We start from the raw sequence: 23,305 nt of genomic DNA, 5'->3' as shown, positions 1-23,305 counted from the left end.
ATATCATGTTGCGCGATGTAATCAACTTCCATACCTGATACCTCGTACTTCGACGAGCTAAGGATCTCTTATCAGGGCGTGAATTTGGAATTGCTTGTAGAATGTCACGAGCTTCCATTACAAAGGCACTTTAATGATTTTATATAATCAGATAATTTTCACAAATTCGTATCAGCGTTTCACAAGAAGATGATTTGCACAGAATCTTGAGTTTCAGCTTTGATCTCCCAACCAACAAAATGTCTGCAGAAAATGACGATTAGATATCCCAGCGAGGAAATGGCTTTCCCACGAGTTGCCCAGTTCGTAAGTGACATTGCCATGAGTTACCCGGTTAGTAAGTGGCATTGCCATGAGTTGCCCTGCTAATAAGTGACATTGCCATGAGTTACCCAGTTAGTAAGTGACATTGCCATGAGTTACCCGGTTAGTAAGTGACATTGCCATGAGTTGCCCAGCTGGTAAGTGACATTGCCATGAGTTATCCAGTTAGTAAGTGACATTGCCATGAGTTACCCAGTTAGTAAGTGACATTGCCATGAGTTACCCAGTTAGTAAGTGACATTGCCATGAGTTACCCAGTTAGTAAGTGACATTGCCATGAGTTTCCCAGCTAGTAAGTGACATTGCCACGAGTTGCCCAGCTAGTAAGTGACATTGCCATGAGTTTCCCAGCTAGTAAGTGACATTGCCATGAGTTTCCCAGCTAGTAAGTGACATTGCCATGAGTTGCCCAGCTAGTCAGTGGCATTGCCATGAGTTGCCCAGTTAGTCAGTGGCATTGCCATGAGTTGCCCAGTTAGTAAGTGGCATTGCCATGAGTTGCCAGCTAGTAAGTGACATTGCCATGAGTTGCCCAGTTAGTCAGTGGCATTGCCATGAGTTGCCCAGTTAGTAAGTGGCATTGCCATGAGTTGCCAGCTAGTAAGTGGCATTGCCATGAGTTGCCCAGCTAGTCAGTGGCATTGCCATGAGTTGCCAGCTAGTAAGTGGCATTGCCAAGAGTTATCCAGCTAGTCTGGATTCGATCCCCTTTCCGATTAGGCTTAAATTGCCGTTCTGGTGGTGTCGGTAGGAATCCTACGTTCTTTGGATGGGGAGGCAAAACAAACCTTTCCATGTGCATTTAGCCTCGAGCTATTTGAGATGTCCCTCCCAGCATTTCTTGCCTACTTGCAGATGTTAATCAAGCCTACTACTCAAGATAATCCAAGGAATGAATGAGGCGCAGACATGATTACACGAAGTGCCTCTTGTGTTTTGTTGATTTTTTTGATATTTAAATTTTTTTTTTTAGCAAGAACACGGTTTCAGTTCAAGTACAGTATATAATGTTTTTATTTCCACTTCAGGCAAACAAGTTGAGGCCACCATCGCAAGTACGTCTTTCAAGCCTGACACCGAAATACCGCGATTCACCACCTCCTTACTCTTCACCAAATGGCCAGTGTAAACAGACTCCTGTTGCGCCGGAAGAGGGAATGGACGTTACGCGGACCCACACTATGCAGAGAGAAGTCACTACAGTTTGAAAGTTCCATCAGATCAGCACGAGCAGTGCCACTGAGTGACTATAACGTCCCAAACTTAACACGACGGTACGATCTCTGCGAGCTTGAAATAGTGTCCATGGTCAGGGCAGCAGAGCCGCTGACCTTGGCGAGAGGGCAACAAAATGCAGGGGGGGGGCATGATCAGGCTGAGAACGATCCACATGTGCAGCTCGGCTAAATAGTGCAAACGTGGACGATGGAGAGGAAAAGAGTCGAGGTGGTGTAGATGATTGAGAGGAGGCTGGAAACGTGTGTCGAGGCCACCAAGTGTAAGGGAGACAAGGCGAGGAGGATGATAGGAGGGTATAAGCTGTTGCACGTCACCAGGCTGGCAGGATAGCCAAGAGGTATGCACACTCACCTGTTAATCCATGAGTCAAGGCCCCAAAATCCACTTATTGGTATCATCTCAGGTAGCAAATTCTAATAATGCTTTTCAGTTCTTACATGCCTCTGACATAACATTAACACAAGGTAACCCAATCATTGTGTTGGCTTATTGGCAGTTTCCATCACATTTTGATATTCTGAGCATAAATTACCAAAAATATCATTTTTCACGATTGAGGATCAGGGAATTCATGAAAATTGCTGGAAACATCAAATTTAGCATTGACTTCATTTCAATCTAGAAGGGCACTGGGTAGAGCGCGTATCTCTGCCACGCAATGCTGATCCAATGGAACATATCAGACCCAATAAACCTTTGAAACATCACATTATATTGTTGTGGGGCCGGGCGTTGTCCGCGAGCACGATCGCAAGATGGAGCTGCAGAGTCGGCTCGACCGATCGCCCGGAATTTAGATCGTACCTTTTCGGAAAACACCGGAAAAGTACGGGTCCCTTTCGGACCGAAGTTCGCCAATAGACAGACCACGTGGGGTAGGGTCGATTGCCAATCTCAATTTACCTAAAAACCCACGTGGTCCAACCTACCGGGGAAATTCACCCTCGACGGCTCCCGTACGGAACGAGCCGCTTAGCGTACCCATACCGTGTGCGATCCGAGCGGTTTGATCGCCGAGATCCGTCGGTCCCAAATATCCCGTTATAACAGATTGGTCTGGCTAATTTCCCAACATGCAGCATGCTAAGCCAATGAAGGAATAGACACGAACGAGCTGAAACATTTAACAATCGGGGTATTTATTCACAATTGGGGATGAGGGGAACACATAAGGGCAGAGCTGAACCGAATATTAATAAATGGAGGTATGTAAGGTATGTACAACAAGAGCACTTATACAGTTCACTACTTAATAGATGGGCCCACGAACACACACACACCCAAAGAATCGGACCGAATGATCTTTATTTGGACTTCCAGCCCGGAGGACAGTCGGGCTGAAGACCAGGGTCTGTCTTGGACCTGTCCACCTCGTGTGGTCTTCGCGTCGACCTGGGGACCAGTGAGAGGCGAGCCAAACCCAGACACTGGCGAGTGACCCTTGCGGTTCTTGCGGGGGGGATGGTGTCTCTCGAGCGCTTGGTTGTGCGGCGGAGGAGGAGGAAGAAGATGACGACGACCAAGACCAGCTTCTTCCCAGGCTCCAGACCAACTTCTCCCGCTCCAGACCAACTTCTACCAGACAGACCGACTCCCTTTTTATGCGCTCCGGCACAGCTCGACCCCTCCCTCACTCGGCGCGCTGCCCGGCGCATCGGTGGGTGGGGGCATGACCCCTCCCCCACTGAGCACGCGGAGAATCCGGGAGCAGAGGGTTGTCGTTGTTCTCTGCAGAGCTATAGTAATCCGTTGCTGTCGTTGTTGATGGTGTTACAAATAAAAGGAAATCCTAACTCTCAAAAGTAACTCACAGCACATGAACATTTATTTACCCATTAGACAAGGGAAAGGAAACTATCTATAAAACACATACTTACCGATATAACTGAACTGGAGGACCTGAATGTTGTGTGCAGTTAACTTCCAAATTTGTTTTTTCTCACAATCCATCTCACAATGGTGAAGAATCACTTTTAGGATTAAAAAGTTCTCGTATCCGGATTTGGATTTGATTCTTCACCAAAATCGAATCAATTCACACGCCCAACCTGTCCACCAAGTTTCGTCCGAATCCATCCATAACCTTTTGAGATATTGTGCTCCATATCGTTTTTGTCCCGATCTCTCAATGGTGAAGGATCGTCGAGAAATTCTCAGATCTGGAGCCGGATTCGTATCTTCACCAAAATTAAGTGTTGGTTTCCTGGGTAAAGCAAACATTTTTCCTGCAAGCAGTCTTGCTGGTGCCGTTCAGTATTCCATAGCATTTACACACAGTAGTCAAAGTACATGTTCATTGTGATGACAAATTAAATAGAAGGAAATGAATTTATGTTTAATCATGTGACAAGTGATATATATATATATATATATATATATATATATATATATATATATATATATATATATATATATATATATATATATATATAGTGGATAATGAGATTACAGTTCTTATTAATGCAATCAGATCGATTACAAAATTACTAAAAGAGGGAATCCACCTCTAGAGTAGTTATAAGTGAGTGGGCAGAACAATGGCCTATTGTGAGTGGTAATTGAGTGAATGGTGCAAAGGTTTCAATGAGGGGAGTGGATCTCATCTAAGGAAACCCAGGGTTTGTTTAATGTTAGGGGGATTAGGTAAATTTGCAAATGGATGTCACTCTGTGTTTGGTGCTGATTGTAGCATGCAGTATCTTTGCGGGGTGCAAGAGATAATTCATCCATCCACCGATTGGGACCATACTCTGTGCAGAGCGTTGGTGCTGCTTAAGCAGTCTCTTTGGCGATTGGGCACAATTCTGGACAGGTTGCCACTCCAACACAGGATACCAGCAGGCTGGCACTCATTTCGCTGACCTCAAAAGGATGACAGGCAAAGTCCACCCCACCTGGTATTAATTCAACAGCCAAGGGGATTTGAACTCAGGATCCTGGGATCCCAAGCCCACCATCCTGGGACCCTAACCATGAAGCCAACACCAGGCAGGCAGGAGAAAATGGACCGGTTTGGAGTGTGGCTCAAAGATGCGCACTTGCCTCAGGGCACCTCAGGCACTGGTAAGCTCGTCAGCCAGGTGAGGCCATAGGTAGGCCCAGAGGGCCGGTTTAGTTTTCAACGTGTCGTGGGCACAGGTATTCGAGGAGAGGGGCCTGGCATACCAGTGTAGTATTCAATGAGCCTGGGTGCCTGAGCAGTGGGACCCGGGGTGCCAAAATGCCATGTGGGCATTGAGGGGGCAGTGCCAGTGAGGACATCCCACATGTTAAGGTCAGGAGCAGGTAAGCTCGGAGGTGGCTACAGCGTAGAGGGGGCGTCACGGGGGAGTGCACACATGGGCAAACTGGCCATTGGAGCCACACTGCCCAGACACGAAGTCGTGCAAGAGCACAGAAGGAAAATTTGTTGGGCATGGCCCAAATTTGTAAGAGCATCAATGCGTGGGTGATGGGAATTTGGGTTTTTAGAATCCCATCGTTGAACGAAGGCCTATTGGCAGGGTGTAACCTTGGGAACAGTTTAAATGTGTAAGATGTTATCATAATTGGGATTGATGTCGACCCCTTCACACTATACATAGCTGGGATTAACACCGGCGATGGGACTTGCCCTCCAGGTGATAGGAACATGGAGCTGGGTTAAGCAGTGTTCGTAAAATTTCGTGTAATTCTGCCTTTTCCTTATAAGAGGAATCTTGAGGGATTGGGTAGGTATTTGGATGTAGTGAGACAGGATGGGATGTAGGAGACAGAACATCGAGCCGAATTTTGGTAGTATTAGTTTACGAGATGCTGGGTGTGTGCAGATGAGAAGGGCCGACCTCAAGCTCACTCCTCTGACACTACCACCATTACCCCACGTATGTGCACACCAGGGACTGGCTGACTCTGTTGCTCATACCAGGTGTTTGTGTTTATTGCATTACCTGGTTTACCTTTTTGTTTTCCATGCTGTGGGCTATTTTTCCTGTGCTTTCGTTCATCTGTCTGTCCAAGACATCGCTGGACATCTTGCAGGACTCACCTTTCTGCCTTGCATCGGCTGCCTTGCTGGTATCACCTTGCGGCCTTGCACATCACCTTGAAATAGCCCATACAACTTGTTAGACCACTTGCTCTGTGGCCTGTGTACCATTCACCGCGCTCATCTGTTTCACTGGACCACCTTATTGTAGTGGCCGTGTTCTCCCCACCACCAAGAACTGCCCTATATAGCAGCTCGGTGGAGGAAGATGTAGTTGTTTGAGAAAGGCCACCCCAAAACAGCCTGTATGCCAGATCATGGCCTGACAGTTATTGTTCGAAGGACTTACAGCCTGAAGATGAGCAAGAGGAAGAGGTGGTGTCATCTGCAAGCAGGTGTCTCCTCCTCCAGCAGGAACAATGTTTGCTTTTGTGTTTTCTTTTCCTTCAGTTCCTGGATCAGATTTTGTAAATATTTGATAAATGTTGTATGTAGTTGTTTAGAATTTTAAAGCCCACTGGTTACGTGTTTTAGTTTCAAAATTCTGGCAATTTCGGTGTAATATAAGGTTGTCATGTGAGTCAGTTCGGTATCTCCCAATGTATTAGGTGGGACAGATCTCATTTAAATTGTCACATACATGGAGGGTAGCCTTAAGACAACAAGCTTGGTAGTTATTAGGGGGTAATTACACATGTTTGGCACACAGGAATGGTAAATTGGCTAACCCAGACTCTGGGTCAAGTTTGTGTATGACTCGGGAGGAGTCTCGGAAAGGGAAGGGGGTAATGTTGCAGTTTAATAAACCGCATGCCAAAATTGAAACGCACACAGCATGTAGACTTTCAAAATAGTTATTTCGGTAACGAACGTGAAGAATAACGCCTTCCATTTCGGGGTTATTGTATAATTAAATGCGTTGGGTTGGGTAGTTGTCTTCCCTCTCAACCCATTGGGATAATAGAGACATCAGCGCGTGATGATGTTTGTGGTGACTGTCATCATCACAGAGGGTGGGCATGTTTTCCAGCCATGGCGTTCAATGTGTGTGACTAACATCCACATTCTGGACCTTGCGCCAAATTCTCGAAATTCCCATTTATTGTTTAAAGTCCCATAAAGTCCTTGTTAGTTGCAAAATCGAAGATTTTTAAAAGTATATTGGTCAGTCGATTTTATTATTCTGTTTGTTTAACGCCAACAGGTCACAATTCCAAAAGCGGATCTTCACGAAACTTCACCATATGGTAGATTTTGTCATAAGCAAGAAACCTATTGTTTTTGAGGTCAAGAGGTCAACATTGGGCAAAGGTCAACAACTTAGGTGAGATTTCTAAAATCCTCAATTTTCATCCGATTAACTTAAAATTTGAAGAGGATTTATATTTGAGGTCAATTAATTCAACTAGCTAATTATTTTAGAGGTCAACATAGACGAAAAAGGTTAACATAGGCCAAAGGTCAACAACTAAGGTGAGATTTCTAAAATCCTCAATTTTCATCCGATTAGGCCAAAAAAAAAAAATGTTGCATTGGCGTAACCCGCCCGACCCTAAAAATTCCGCCGACCCTACGTTTTTTTTTTTGTTTTTTTTGCTATCGAAAAATTTTGCCGACCCTATTTTATTGCTATTTTTGTTGTTTTGCTATCGTTTTCAAGTATCTTGTTGATTGCGATCGCGATCGCAAAAACCCGGAAGTGTTTCGGACAGAACCCGCCGACAAAAAGGGTGGTACTCGAGCCGGGGGAGATTTTGGGAGGGATTTATTAGGAAAAAAAGAAAAAGAAAAAAAAAAAAGATCCCGACCGACCTACCCTATTTTTCAGTGACCCGTTACGCCAATGCAACATTTTTTTTTTTTTTGGCCTTACCTTAAAATTTGAAGAGGATTTATATTTGAGGTCAATTAATTCAACTAGCTAATTATTTTAGAGGTCAACATCGACCAAAAGGTCAACATAGGCCAAAGGTCAACAACTGAGGTGAGATTTCCAAAATCCTCAATTTGCATCCCATTTACATGAAATTTGAAGAGGATTTGCATATCAGATCACTGAATTCAACCACCAATTATTTTTGAGGTCAACTTCGGCCAAATTTCTAAAATTGTCAATTTTCATCTGATTGACTTGAAATTTGAAGAGGAGTTGCACATTTGGTCAATTAATTCAACCACCAATTATTTTTGAGGTCAAATTTGTTTTATGAATTTTGCAAGTATCGTGCTCTACATGATGTCTTGTTCTTGTTTGTCTGTTCGTTTGCATGGATGTCTAGCCTGTAATTTCATTTATTGCAGTCCACCCCTGCACTGTATTTTCTTCCCATAATCTCTGTTCATTCTCCTACACCCAGCCTCCATGACCAGGACACGACCCAACCTCCATGAAATTATTTCCACATTCCTTGGCTTTGTGCCATGGGCAGTTTTGGACGTGTGGGGTTCGTCCCAGGCACATTGGGGTAAAAGGGGTGATTGCCCATGTTTAGTGCAGAGCTCTGCTCATGATGACAGCTGGAAGAACCAAGTGAGTGAATATCCAGCCAGGCAGCAGAATGGGCAGGACTGCAGGTGAATCCTCCAATGGCTGGCATGGGGCCAGCTTGTGGGATCTGACGTGGCCCAATAGCTGGTCCCAGGCCACCTCGGAAGATCTGCCGTGCATCTCATTGGCCCCGCCTGCCCAGGAGGCTATAAAGCTGTGCTTGGTGCTTTGTCTCTCTCTCTCTCTCTCTCTCTCTCTCTCTCTCTCTCTCTCTCTCTCTCTCTCTCTCTCTCTCTCTCTCTCTCTCTCTCTCTCTCTCTCTCTCTCTCTCTCTCTCTCTCTGCCCTTGTCGTCACACTCGTTTCTGCCCTGATCCCAGGCACTCTGATTGCCCTCTCTTCTTTCCTAGCTCTGGACGCTTTTGTTCATGCTCTCGATGGAGCTTGTGGACCCTCGGTTGTGGAGACCAGTGTTGGGGCCATTCCGGAGAGCAGTACAAAGTTGGGGAGGGCGACGGTGACGTACATACTGGTAGGCTGACGCCAACCATGCCTGGTGTTGGCTTAATGGTTTGTCTGGTGGGCTTGGGATCCTTGGATCCTGAGTTCAAATCCCACTCGGCTGATGAATTAATACTAGGTGGGGTTGATTCTGCCTGTCATCCTTCTGAGGTCAGCAAAATGAGTGCCAGCTTGCTGGTATCCTGTGTCGGAGTGGCAACCTGTCCAGGATTGTGCCCAATGGCCAAGGAGACTGCTTTGGAAGCACCAACACTCTGCACAGAGTGTGGTCCCAATGGATGTTGGATGGATGGATTCGGTAGAGCACATAACTCTGCCAGGTGGAACAGTTCACATTTTGTATCCCACTGATGGGCTGGATCCGAACCAAAATCCAATCCACTTGTTCTTGTCACCTATTCAACTCATCTACCTTGTTTTGTCATAACTTGTCCACAACTTTTTGAGATGTAGTGATATATTTAGTTTTTGGCCCGATCAATAAATTTTAGAAATCAGGCCTGTATTGACCTTTTGACCATAAAATTAATTGGTAGTTGGATTCAGCGACCTGACATGAAAATGCTCTTTAAATTTCAAGTCAATCGGATTAAAATTGAGGATTTTAGAAATTTGGCCGATGTTGACCTTCAGGACAATATTGACCTTTTGGCCTGTTTACCTCAAAATTAACAGGTGGTTGAATTCAGTGACCTGACATGCAAATGCTCTTCAAATTGCAAGTTAATTAGATTAAAATTGAGGATTTTAGAACTTTGACCGATGTTGACGTTTTGATCCATAGACATTGACCTTTTTGCCTATGTTGACCACAAAAAATAATAGGTGGTTGAATTCAGTGACCTGACATGCAAATGCTCTTCAAATTGCAAGTTAATTGGATTAAAATTGAGGATTTTAGAAATTTGGCCGATGTTGACGTTTTGATACATAGACATTGACCTTTTTGCCTATGTTGACCACAAAAAAATAATAGGTGGTTGAATTCAGTGGCCTGATATGTAAATCCTTTTCAAATTTAAACTGAATCGGTTGAAAATTGAGTATTTAGAAAATTTTGTCCAAATTGGCCTTTTGGCCTATTTTAATATTTTGGCCTATGTTCACCTCAAAATTAATAAATGCTTGAATTCAGTGAGCTGATATGAAAATGCTCTTCAAATTTCAAGTCAATCGGATGAAAATTGAGGATTTTAGAAAATCGGCCTATGTTGATGACCTTTTGGCCGATGTGAACCTCCAAAATAATTGGTGGTTGAATTCAGTGACCTGTAAATGTAAATCCGCTTCAAATTTCAAGTCAATCTTCAAATTTCAAGTTAGTTGTTGACCTTTTGTTCCATGTTGATCTCAAAAATAATTGGTTCATTGAAATCAGTGACTTGAAATATAAATCCTCTTCAAATTTCAAGTCTTAAATCAGATGAAAATTGAGGATTTTTGAAAAACCACCTTGGTTGTTGACTTTTGGCCTATGTTGACCTTTTGACCTCAAACACAATAGGCTTCTTCCTTCTGACAAACTCTACCATGTGGTGGAGTTTCGTGAAGATCGGTTTAAAATTGTGACCTGTAGGCGATGAACAGACAGACACAAACAGACAGACAGAATAACAAAATCGACGAACCAATATACTTGAAAAATCTTCGATTTTGCAAGTAACAAACGGAACGAAAGGGGTGAAAATATAACCTCCTTCACCTTCGGTGGTGGAGGTAATTAGCTTAGGTGAAACCGATCACTTTCAAAATCACATGCCAAGTAAAATGGCCTCCACCTGTGTTAAATTGTTCTGATTCTGATTATTTCAAAATAAAATTAGCTGTTCCTGGAGGTTTTTCCTCTCCTGGGTAGTGCATTTAACTGTAATGACTCAACCATGAACACCAATGAGATTTAAAAAAGACCTCTGGGATGAAGTTGTGGAAAGGCAAAGATCAGGGGATGGGTATAAAAATATTTCAAAGGCCTTGACTATCCCTTGGAGCACAATCAGAACAATTATTAAAAAGTGGAAGGCATCTGGTACCACCAAGACCCCGTCCAAATCAGACCGTCCCTCCAAACTGGATGACCAAGTAAGGAGGAGACTGATCAGGAAGGCCACCAAGAGGCCAATAGCAAATTTGAAAAAGCTACATGCCTTTATGGTAAAGACTGGTCACTGTGTGCATGTGACAACAATATCCCAAGCATTCCACAAGTCTGGCCCATACGGTAGGGTGGCAAGAAGGAAGCCATAACTCAAAATGCCCACCTTGATTCCTGTTTGAGGAATGCAAAAAACCACTCCGGAGATTCTGAAGCCATGTGGCAAAACGTTTTGTGGTCTGATGACACCAAGATGGAACTTTTTGACCTAAATGCAAAATGTTAGGTTTGGTGCAAACCCAACACAGCACATCACCCAAAGAACACCATCCCTACTGTGAAGCATTGTGGTGGCAGCATCATGTTATGGGGATGTTTCTCATCAGCAGGGACTGGGACACTTGTCAGGATAGAAAGGAAAAAGGATGGAACAAAATACAGAAAAATCCTCAAGGAAAACATGCTGCCCTTTGTAAGAAAGCTGAAATTGGGATGGAAGTTCACCTTTCAGCATGACAACGACCCGAAACACAGCCAAAGCTACACTGGAGTTGCTCAGGAACAAAAAGATAGGTGTCCTTGAGTGTCCCAGTCAGAGCCCCGGCCTAAATCCAATCGAAATAATGGGGCATGACTTGAAGATTGTTGTCCATCATCGCTCCCCACGCAACTTGACTGAGCTTGAACAGTTTCGTTCAAAAGAATGGGAAAATATTACCCAATGAAGGTGTGCAAAGTTGGTGGAGACCAATCCCAACACACTCACAGCTGTAATTGCTGTCAAAGGTGCTTCCAACAAGAATTAACTCAGGGGGGGTGGATACTTACCCAACCACGACATTCAGGTTTGGTACTTTTAATTACTTTTACGAAATTTGTTTAATTTTTTTTTCATTTGGAAGTTGTGGGTTATGATATGTAGATATAGTGGGGCAGATTAAGTCAGTATCCCACAAGAATCTTTCAGTTGATGATACAAGCTCCAAATTTGGTACGTCACCCACGTTGAAAAACAAAATGGCCGCCATTTTTTAAGATGGCCGTCTCATAAAATATGAAAAAATGTTTTCAGTGCTAAACGTCTATAAATAGGAACATGCTATTGATCCAAATGTTAAATAGATTGTATTTTGACTGGAGAAATATATTTTGGCACAAATATTCGAAAATGGTTACCAGTTTTCAAGATGGCGCCCATTGCATGACTTAAAATCAGTACTTTTGTAGCTGTCTAACAAAATTATCACAGATATTGCTGGGCAACATCTGTGATCATGTATTGAGGTGATGCGGTCAAGCTCTATTACATTATGTGAATAAGAGTGATGTTAAAGCACAACCAGGGCACACTGGTGACATCACTGCTGTGAGACTCAGCATGGGGTTCAGTGTCGGCTTATAGTGTACTACTTGTAGCTGGAGTTTACTAACCTAAACTGTAGTTTGTAGTATACTTGAGTGTCCCAAATGCTATCTAATAAGCCCCTGTATATATTTCAGCTAGAAGTATAGCTAGTTGTAGTATTGCACTATTAGATAGCCGCGCCTGAATTGACAGGATGTGCCAGCGCGGGAGAGCTGAGCCAAGGGTAACGGGGCTTCAGTTACCCGGAAGGTGTACAGATCGCACGGGACTTAAATGGCACTGGATGAACGATCGGGCTGGGTGTAGGGCATTTGTATGTGTGAACCGAGTTGTATCCCATATCTCAATGTGCTTATATATTTTGTACGATTAGGTGGTAAAAGGATAAACCCTCGGCCTTAACCTGTTCAATATGTCCACTAATAATCCATTGAGTTGTACTCCTAAAACTGACTGGAGGAAGTGTTGCCTCTGTCAGACTGATACAAAAGAAGAGTTGAAGGCTCCCCCAACCCGTTATGAGTGTAGTTCTGATGGTTATTCCATGATAGCAAAAAACCTACCACAATTTCAAGCAATCCACCAGTTACCGATCAGGTTAGACCCATTCAGATTGGATGAAGGAGGTAGTATTGAGGATACACTGAGGCGAAATAGTGCCAAGTACCAATAAAATTGTCGCAAAATGTTTGACAGCTATAAATTTGAGCATGCCACGAAAAGAGCAGCTGAAATTCAAAATGATCCAGGAGAAGGGCACTCAAAAATGCGAAGAACTAGCATGGAAGTGCAACGGTGTTTCCTATTCATGAATACACACACATATATATATATATATATATATATATATATATATATATATATATATATATATATATATATATACATACACACAGAATACATATACAGGTGAAAAGATACAACCAAAGTCAATGTTCCGACAAGCCATGACCATGCAGCTAAATGAGAGGCTTAATGAATGTGCTCGCAATCTTAATGATGGCAAGCTTTTGGCTGTCTTGAGCGGTGGAGATGTGGTTGCCCTGGAACTGAAATACCACTACTCTTGCTTAACAGCTCTGTATCATAGAGAGAGGGCACACATTGCAGCTAAGAACAAAGAAAAAGTCCAGTCATCCAAAGAAAAGGAAGTCTTCCCTTTGGTGTTCTCTGAACTTCTTACCTATGTCGTTGAGACAAGAAACAGCAGTGATGGGCCTGTTTCGTTTCGACTTGGTAACTTGGTGAGTCTTTACAAGGAAAGACTTGAACAATTTGGAACAGATATACCTGATGTGAACTCTACCAGACTGAAAGAAAAGCTTTTGGCAGAGATACCTGCGTTGGAAACCTACAAGGATGGACGTGATGTTTATCTGACATTCAAGGATGTAGGTCCTGTCATGTCAGAAGCATCAACCTACTCTGATGCCATAATTCTCGCCAAAGCTGCCAAGATATTGCATAGGCACATGCTTGATCACAAATGTAAATATGAGGGCAATGTTCATGAGACTTCAGTATACGATTCATTACCTCCAGCTGTGCTCCAATTTGTCTGCATGTTTGAGCATGGAGCAGACATAAAGTCTCAACTGAGGTTTGGAGCAACTACAACTGACCTGGCTATAGCGCAGCTCCTTCAGTACAACTGCTTTGCCAAATACAAAGAAGGTGCTGCCACACACAGGCATTCCAGAGACAGAGAAACCCCATTTCCACTCTACATAGGGATGTCTGTTAATGCTTAGACAAGAAAGAGACACTGAGTAGAAATGCTCCATGACCATGGTCTTAGTATTCCATATGATCGAGTACTCGACATATTAGCTCAGTTGGGAGATGCAGCTGCAGCCAGATATGTAGAGGAAGGTGTGGTTTGTCCTCCCAAACTGAGGAAAGGTCTTTTCAGCACATCTGCGATGGATAACATCGACCATAATCTCTCTTCCACAACGGCGACCACATCATTCCATGGAACCAGCATATCCATCTTTCAACATACAACATCAGGAAATCAAGGAGAAGTACGGGAACCAATTCTAATTAAGAATACCAAAGTAAAGAAAGTCCCAGAAATCCCCGACTCGTATACAAATGTCTATCCTGTGTTCTTCACAACAAAGAACCCTTCTCCTCCCAAAGGCAAAGTTACATATGAATCTCTGCCAAGTCTCCCCCTAACCAATGAATATGAGTGGTTGCAGAAGATTAGCCTCACACAAGAAGTACATGACAATGTTAACATCACTTGGTCGGCCCAACATGCTGAGAAAAAGAGAGGTCTTGTATTTGAAGTGAGTATTACATCACTTCTACACCTCCTTCGTGATGAGGCTCACTCAGTTGCCACTGTAAGGCACTCCATGAACAAAGTCAGGGATACTATTGCACACCTCAACCCAGGACAGGTCCCTGTGATAACCGCAGACCAGCCTATTTATGCACTTATCAAACAAGTCCAGTGGCACTGGCCTGACCAGTATGGTGAGGATAAATTTGTTGTCATGTTTGGGGGTCTCCACATAGAGATGGCTGCTTTAAGGTCTCTTGGAACCCTACTTCAAAGCAGTGGGTGGACAGGTGCTCTTGTGAAGTCTGGGGTGGCTTCTTCTGGAATGGCAGAGTCCTTTCTTTCTGCCTCAAGTGTCACAAGAACACGCCATATGCACCAAGTTACAGAGTGTTGCCTTGACATGCTCCAAAAGGAAGCATATGAGCATCATTGTGTAGAAGAGAATGAAGAAGCTCTGGATTTTGATGACTGGTGTGAGAAACGCAGAAAAGAGAGTCCTCAATTTCAATTCTGGGATCTTGTGTTGTCAATGGAATTGGTGACGTTCTTGTTGGTCAGGTCTTTCAGGGAGGCCAACTTCGGTTTGTATTGCGAAGCACTGGCTGCTCTAATCCCCTTGTTCTTTGCAAACAACAATGTGAACTATGCCAGATGGCTTCCCATCCATCTTAGAGACATGGTCACTTTTGAACACACTCACCCTGAGGTCTTTAATGAATTTCAACTGGGAAATTTTGTGGTACACAAGACTAACAGGGAGTTTTCTGGCTTGGCCATTGACCAAGCACATGAACAGGCCAATGCAGTAGTGAAAGGTGATGGTTGTGCCATTGGGCTTACTGAGGATCCAGCTGCACTGAGTAGGTGGATGGTGTCTGGACCAGAAGTTAGCATGCTAATATCACAGTATGAGTTGGCGTCACTGGCCAAAGTGGCAAATGAAGATATCACGCACCATGAGCAAACGAGCCTATCTCAGAAATCCTTCTCTGACAAGGTCCAGAAATTGTTTGGTGAAATGAAGGATCTGGGCAATCCTTTTCAGGAAGAATCAAAAGACCTGCTCAAATTGGACTCAAAAACCATCGTGCATCCCAATACTGCTGAACTTGTCAGGACTCACCTTGAGAAAGGTAAAGTTGCCTTCCGAGAATTTTTCAATGGTCTGGGTGACGGAGCTTCCTTCTATAAGCCCATCAAAAAGAACAAAGCAGACTTCTTTCACCAAGAGGCAGCTGCAACTTCTGGCGACATGAAGCAGCAGGTACTCAAACATGATTGCCGTCTGTTCTCGCAACTCTTTATATCCTGCCAAGCACGAGAGTGTGACCTGCTTGAGTTTTTCCAACATGAAAACCAGTCTTTCCCTGCGGCACTGAGCGACAGTGGGAGACTCCACACTGGTCAGAAGTCACAACTTGCAAAAATTCTGGAAGCTACAGTTACTCCTCCTGACACTAGAGCAGGATGTGATGCTATTATCATTGATGGGTCCTCTCTTGTGTATTCATTGCTGCCAAAGACATCAAAGACCTTTGAGGAATATGCTGTCCTAGATGTGGTTCCAAAGATTCAGATGTACTCATCGAATTTCGCAAGGACAGACATAGTTTTTGATGTTTATTGGACTTCCAGCCTGAAGGCTGAAACAAGATCAAAGAGAGGCAAAGGGGATCGACGCCGAGTGATGGAGAAAACCAAGCTGCCACCTAACTGGAAAAGTTTCCTGAGAGACAACAACAACAAGACAGAGCTCTTTGGGTTCCTTGCTGATAAGATAGTGACCATGTGTCTTGACAATGTCGTTGTTGTGACGAAAGGAGATCAGGCTCTTTCCAAAAGATCCATCGGTCTTGATGGCTTAAGTCCTTGCAACCACGAGGAAGCCGACTCCAGAATCTTCACTCATGCTCTTCATGCAGCCAAGCAACAGATGACGTCTGTGTTGATTAAAGCATGTGACACAGATGTTCTCGTTGTTGCAGTCAGTGTTTGTGCTACCCTCCAATACGCAGGCATGGAAATACTGTGGGTTGAATTTGGCCAGGGTCAGTTCATTAAGTGGTTGCCAATTCATGACATGATGGTAAATCTTGGCCCAGACAAATCCAGTGGCATGCTGTTCTTTCACGCCTTCACTGGCTGTGATATTCTGTCAGCTTTTCGTGGAAAAAGCAAAAAAACTGCATGGCAGGCGTGGGAGGTTTACCCTCAAGTGACTCCTGTCTTCAAGAAGTTAAGTCAGTACCCACCAGTCGTGGAAAATGCAGACTACAACGTCCTTGAGAAGTTTGTCATCACCATGTTTGACAAGAACAGCACTATGGACAAAGCTGATGAGGCAAGACTGGACTTGTTTGCTCGGAAGCAAAGGTCTTATGATGCCATTCCACCGAGAAGCGCAACTCTCATACAGCATGTCAAACGGTCTGCCTACCAAGCATGCTGCATATGGGGCCAGGCAACGGTGTGAAAAATGCAAACTGAAAGCCCTGCTAACTGGGGATGGCAGAAAGATGGTGATGTCTGGCAAGTCTTTTGGACGACCCTTCCACCCATTGCGCAGAGTTGTCAGCAGTTAACAAAATGTGGCTGCAAGACGGAATGTCGAGGGCGATGTAAATGCTATCACTTCAGTCTCAAGTGTACACAGTTGTGTGCATGCAAATGTGAGGACTAAATGATTGACTAATCCACCACGTGAATCAAAAGATAATAATTTCCTGCTGTATATGCTATATTATTCTTCATTTTTTTCTTTTTGCAAAATGTAGCGCTAAAAAGAGCCTGTCGTCATTTAATTCTGGCCATATCATCTTAGTTTTCAATAATTAGGATTTTGTAAGTGCAGAAATGGATTTTTCTAACTCAAAAACATATATTTCGATGCATAGAACGTTAAAATAGCATTATTCCATCAACATTTAGCTCAAACACAGATTCAAACCACTTCAAATGGTGGCCATCTTGAAAAATGGCGGCCATTTTGTTTTTCATCGTGGGAAACGTACTTTTCTGAGAGAATAGGTCCTGGAGCACATGTATACCAAATTTGGTGCTTGTACCACCAAGTGAAATATTATTTCAGTAATCTGCTGCACCAATAAAGGTGGAAAAAGTCTAATTTAATGAAACTTAATTCAGGTTATAAGGCAATAAAAGGTGAAAAATTTGAAGGGGGTGGGGGGGGGGTAGACATTCTATAGGCATTGTACAAATACATATACATACTGTATACATATCCATAGACATAAATATACATATGCTGTACATACTGTATACATGTACCGGTACATACTGTATACATGTACATAGACATACTGTATACATTTACAGACTGTATACATGTACATACGGTATATATTTACATTTACATACTGTATACATTTACATATACATACTGTATACATGTACATACGGTATATATTTACATTTACATACTGTATACATGTACATATACATACTGTTTACGTTTACATGTGCAATTTCACCTGACATTGTAACCATATATCAGTTCAGGATCATGATTCACATGACACGCCCTGCTGCTGTACAGGTGTGCTGCGACTGCTGCCACCTGTGATCCGAGTTGTGTGACGTGGTCCATACGTCGTTCCAACAAGCTGCTGGGAGATGTTCCTCCGCTCGGACCGTCTCCTCCCGCTCGTCATGTTCTCCTGATAACGACTCGGCGGACATTGTTGTTGAAATGGCTGTGATGAAAACGACAGAGCAAGACTGGCAGACCCTGGGAAACGAGGTTAGCACGGCGCTGTGCACGCGGCCTAGCGCTGCAGGCTTTTCTCGACTTTCCTGGATCTGCGTCCGGGTGTCACGCCACGATTTTTGTTGACAGAGCGTGCGACACCGTTGAATATTCCTAATTCTGCTGATTTTAGACGTCGTGCAGGAATTACATAATCTCGAGTTGTGTGTCCGGTTTTGGTCACAACGAGTACGGATATAGTTGCCATGGAGAGGGAACAACGTCGAGCTACGAGTTTGATACCAGGACTCGCGGACGAAGCGATGAGGAACGTGTGAAGGAGACAAGACAAGACTTTTATATCTTTGACATGAGGTGAATGTGAGGGGGAACTGATGGAGATGTTTAAAATAATGAAGGGTGAGGACAAGATAGGTGAAGTGGAGTTTCATTGCTGAGTGGACGGTGGTAGGACATGGGTGGCGTTGATTGGGGGTAAAAAAAAAGATGAGAGTGAGGACAGTTTTGAGGCAGAGTCAGTGGGAGACTGATTAGTGCATGGAATGGTTTTCCCCTCAAGAGCGGATTAGTTTAAATATGATTTCGACAGGTCACTAGATGTATGCGAGATGGCGTTATTTGGGTGGTCGGTAGCTTGTATGTGGGTGGTAGGTAGCTTGTATGTGGGTGGTCGGTAGCTTGTATGTGGGTGGTAGGTAGCTTGTATGTGGGTGGTCGGTAGCTTGTATGTGGGTGGTAGGTAGCTTGTATGTGGGTGGTAGGTAGCTTGTATGTGGGTGGTCGGTAGCTTGTATGTGGGTGGTAGGTAGCTTGTATGTGGGTGGTAGGTAGCTTGTATGTGGGTGGTAGGTAGCTTGCATGTGGGTGGTAGGTAGCTTGTATGTGGGTGGTAGGTAGCTTGTATGTGGGTGGTAGGTAGCTTGTATGTGGGTGGTAGGTAGCTTGTATGTGGGTGGTAGGTAGCTTGTATTTGGGTGGTAGGTAGCTTGTATGTGGGTGGTAGGTAGCTTGTATGTGGGTGGTAGGTAGCTTGTATGTGGGTGGTCGGTAGCTTGTATGTGGGTGGTAGGTAGCTTGTATGTGGGTGGTAGGTAGCTTGTATGTGGGTGGTAGGTAGCTTGTATGTGGGTGGTCGGTAGCTTGTATGTGGGTGGTAGGTAGCTTGTATGTGGGTGGTAGGTAGCTTGTATGTGGGTGGTAGGTAGCTTGCATGTGGGTGGTAGGTAGCTTGTATGTGGGTGGTAGGTAGCTTGTATGTGGGTGGTAGGTAGCTTGTATGTGGGTGGTAGGTAGCTTGTATGTGGGTGGTAGGTAGCTTGTATTTGGGTGGTAGGTAGCTTGTATGTGGGTGGTAGGTAGCTTGTATGTGGGTGGTAGGTAGCTTGTATGTGGGTGGTAGGTAGCTTGTATGTGGGTGGTAGGTAGCTTGTATGTGGGTGGGAGGTAGCTTGTATGTGGGTGGTAGGTAGCTTGTATGTGGGTGGTAGGTAGCTTGTATTTGGGTGGAACGTAGCTTGTATGTGGGTGGTAGGTAGCTTGTATTTGCGTGGTAGGTAGCTTGTATGTGGGTGGTAGCTAGCTTGTATGTGGGTGGTAGGGAGCTTGTATGTGGGTGGTAGGTAGCTTGTATGTGGGTGGTAGGTAGCTTGTATGTGGGTGGTAGGTAGCTTGTATTTGCGTGGCAGGTAGCTTGTATGTGGGTGGTAGGTAGCTTGTATGTGGGTGGTAGGTAGCTTGTATGTGGGTGGTAGGTAGCTTGTATGTGGGTGGTAGGTAGCTTGTATGTGGGTGGTAGGTAGCTTGTATGTGGGTGGTAGGGAGCTTGTATGTGGGTGGTAGGTAGCTTGTATGTGGGTGGTAGGTAGCTTGTATGTGGGTGGTAAGGAGCTTGTATGTGGGTGGTAGGTAGCTTGTATGTGGGTGGTAGGTAGCTTGTATGTGGGTGGTAGGTAGCTTGTATGTGGGTGGTAGTTAGCTTACACGTGGGCGGAAGGTAGCTTGTATGTGGGTGGTAGGTAGCTTGTATGTGGGTGGTAGTTAGCTTACACGTGAGCGGTACGTAGCTTTATGTGGATGGTAGGTAGCTTGTACGTGGGCGGTAGGTAGCTTTTATGTGGATGGTTCTTCCGAAAGCATCCTCTCCCCTTTCTTCCGAAAACTTTTCTCCCCCCCCCCCTTTTTGATTGCCATTCTCCCCTCCTTCCGATAACCTTTCTCCCCCCCCCATTCCGATAACCTTTCTACCCCCCCCTTTTGATTCCCATTCTCCACCCCCTTCCTATAACCTTTCCCCCTTCTTTCCGATAGCCTTTCTCTCCCCCCCTTCCGATAACCTTTCTTCCCCCCTTCCAATAACCTTTCTCCCCCTTCCGATAACCTTTCTCCCCCCTTCCGATAACCTTTCTCCCCCCTTCCGATTAACCTCCCCCGCCCCCTTCCGAAAACTTTTCTCCCCTCCTTCCGATAACCTTTCTCCCCCCCCATTCCGATAACCTTTCTACCCCCTTTGATTCCCATTCTCCACCCCCTTCCTATAACCTTCCCCCATCTTTCCGATAGCCTTTCTCCCCCCCCCTTCTGATAACCTTTCTCCCCCCCTTCCGATAACCTTTTTCTCCCTCCTTCCGATAACCTTTCTCCCCCCATTCCGATAACCTTTCTACCCCCCTTTTTGATTCCCATTCTCCACCCCCTTCCTATAACCTTCCCCCTTCTTTCCGATCGCCTTTCTCCCCCCGCCCCTTCCGATAACCTTTCTCCCCCGCCCCTTCCGATAACCTTTCTCCCCCCCCTTCCGATAACCTTTCCACCCCCTTCCGATAACCTTTCTCCCCCCTTCCGATAACCTTTCTCCCCCTTCCGATAACCTTTCTCCCCCCCTTCCGATAACCTTTCTCCCCCCTTCCGATAACCTTTCTCCCCCTTCCGATAACCTTTCTCCCCCTTCCGAAAACCTCCCCCCGCCCCCTTCCGATAACCTTTCTCCCCCCTTCCGAAAACCTCCCCCCGCCCCCTTCCGATAACCTTTCTCCCCCCCCCATTCCATCTTCAATAAGTAACGTTGAGAAGCGTGACCTACCAGCTTCGAGAGCGTACAGTTCATCTCTTTATCCTGAAAGAGCTGTCCCAACTTGTGATTACTATTTGACCCTGAGAGAGACAGAGACAGAAACAGAGACCGAGACAGACACTCACTGGATTAGTTTTGATAACCTCCTTCCAAGCTCCCACCCATTCTCCCCTTTCCTACAAATTCAAATCCCTTTCCTCCTACAAATTTCCCTTCAACAACAAAAAACCCCTCTAATGACTTACTAAGCCACAAAGTATTTGATAAGTTCCCTCAGATCATTTTGTCTCTCATGCCACACCTTAGACACAGGTTTTGTTTTTGTGGTGCTGTGTGCAGCAACCTTTTTGTTGTTTTTTTTTTTTGTACCATTGTATCATTTTTTTTGTCCCCCGTCCCTCCGACAATGTCAGAGACAGGGGGGCATTAAAATGAGCTCCATCCGACGGACCGATCATCTGTCCATGTACTTTTGTGGACGCGATATTTCAAAAACCGTTGAACATTTAGCTTTTATATTGTCGATATCTATTTCTCATGACATTATCTCAGTCTGATTAGATCACGGCTGCAATTGCCTAAATTCTGTTGCCAAGGCAACCATCTCAGTAATTTGGCTTGTGTACGATATTTGTGAGGCTCAACAGGCAGTGTCCAGTCATGCCCAGTCATTTCACGACGGTTTCAAAGCGTACAGTCAGGTAGAGCTGCACTGTAACACTGGCTTTGCTCTTGGTGAAAAACACATTCTGATTTGAATTATTTGGAGCTGAACAGGTTTTCCTTGCCTGCACGTTCACATTCTGAAATAAATGTTAGTCCATGCACAGCCATTAACCTTTAACATCAACAACCTTTCCCCTGCCCATCATGTATGTTGATATGATGAAATATATCGTATTTGACATACCCGTAGTACTCGCACCAATTTCAGACTGGCTGAAATTGAGCGCGAGTCACGTCGTGTCTCAAGTTGCAATCTGCCTTCCATTGGACGCTCTGCCGTTTTTGGTGAGCATCCAATGGTTTGGTCGGACTCGTGGGGACGGGTCCCTCCTATGGGGCACACGGTACAACTGCTGCGTTCTTGAAGGAGGTGCCCCGTTGATACGGGTCCTACTCCCATCCATCAGAATTTCTCCATGGAACTTGACACACTGCGCCTGGCATGGCCCTGTCAGGGGAGTCTGTTATGGTTGGTGGTGGGTATTCCGCCGGTAACCTCGAACTCCTTACCTGGGTTGGCCAAGCCGTGCATGGTTGACCGCTGAATCCGTGTGAGCTCTGCACCACTGGTTCAGCATTATCAGTGAGTTTCGTTTCCCACACAACTACGGCAGATGGTTTTGCTCGCCACACCAGGGGTGCAGATCCAATGGGCTGGATCTGGACGCTGGGTCAGGGGGCCGCATGTGAACCAATGGATGGTTTCACGGTCCCAAACTGCTACGGAAGTCCACTCCAGTGGTCTGGAGCTTCAGTCTGTCACATTACCGCCATTGTGGTCAATGCCTGAAACTCGCTGGGGAATGGTGGAGGGGGTTGAGGGCAACGGACCAGGGTCTCATAACCTTGGGGGCGGAGGCGTCGACCTCTGCTCATTGAGATGAAGAGATCTGTCAAATCCCATCCCCTCCATCCTATTTTTCATTTTAATCCCTTATCTAGCATGACTTGATGCCTTGTTTGGAGCGATTGCCATTAAAAAAAAAGTGTGTGTGTGTGTGTGTGTGTGTGTGTGTGTGTGTGTGTGTGTGTGTGTGTGTGTGTGTGTGTGTGTGTGTGTGTGTGTGTGTGTGTGAACCACCCAAAAGGTGGGGTACCTGGAGTATCAGCTTCTTGTTATCCTTGATGATGATGAGGTATTTTAATTTGTTCTGTGCTTTATTTAAAATAATTGTTTTGATGTTTTTTCTTGTGACTTTCTGTACGTTAAATGTTGGACATTACAATGCATCTATTTGCTTGGTGAACAGCTGCTGGTCTGCAAGCGTAAGCTAGAAAGCAAAAAAGAGGCTTTGCTGATCCTCTCCAAAGAGTTGGACTCGTGTCAACAGGAGCGTGATCAATACAAGCTCATGGCAAACCAGCTTCGAGAACGTCACCAGACACTCAAGCACAAGTACAGAGAAATTGTGGTATGTCATCCACCAAACCCATTTAAATATTACGTGTGCTAAAATGGTGGCGTTCCTGAGGGACACCCGCCCGTCCA

The 23,305-nt window shown here is 44.8% G+C and overlaps 2 protein-coding genes across 3 annotated transcripts in view; one reads left to right on the top strand and one right to left on the bottom strand.

The window, feature by feature from the left end:
• Positions 1-17,973, bottom strand: part of LOC147035003 (rhotekin-like) — a 164,734-nt gene extending 146,761 nt beyond the window's left edge. Inside the window, exon 1 of the mRNA XM_085892324.1 lies at positions 17,871-17,973. Within this exon, the coding sequence (XP_085748450.1) occupies positions 17,871-17,900 (30 nt within the window). The 5' untranslated portion in view covers positions 17,901-17,973. The remainder of the gene's footprint in view (positions 1-17,870) is intronic.
• The window catches only part of LOC147035001 (coiled-coil domain-containing protein 149-like), a 60,865-nt gene continuing 55,416 nt past the window's right edge, over positions 17,857-23,305 (top strand). For both annotated transcript variants that reach the window (XM_085892263.1, XM_085892254.1), the window contains exons 1-2: positions 17,857-18,053; positions 23,067-23,228. In XM_085892263.1, coding sequence (XP_085748389.1) covers positions 18,003-18,053; positions 23,067-23,228 — 213 coding nt within the window. In that variant the 5' untranslated portion in view covers positions 17,857-18,002. The remainder of the gene's footprint in view (positions 18,054-23,066; positions 23,229-23,305) is intronic.

Source organism: Eptatretus burgeri, chromosome 1 (genome assembly GCF_056783735.1).
Source record: "Eptatretus burgeri isolate ZD-2024b chromosome 1, Ebu_testis_v1, whole genome shotgun sequence".
Classification (NCBI taxonomy): Eukaryota; Metazoa; Chordata; class Myxini; order Myxiniformes; family Myxinidae; genus Eptatretus; species Eptatretus burgeri.
Note: the sequence above shows the minus strand (reverse complement) of the source record. Positions and strands in the feature narration are given on the sequence as shown.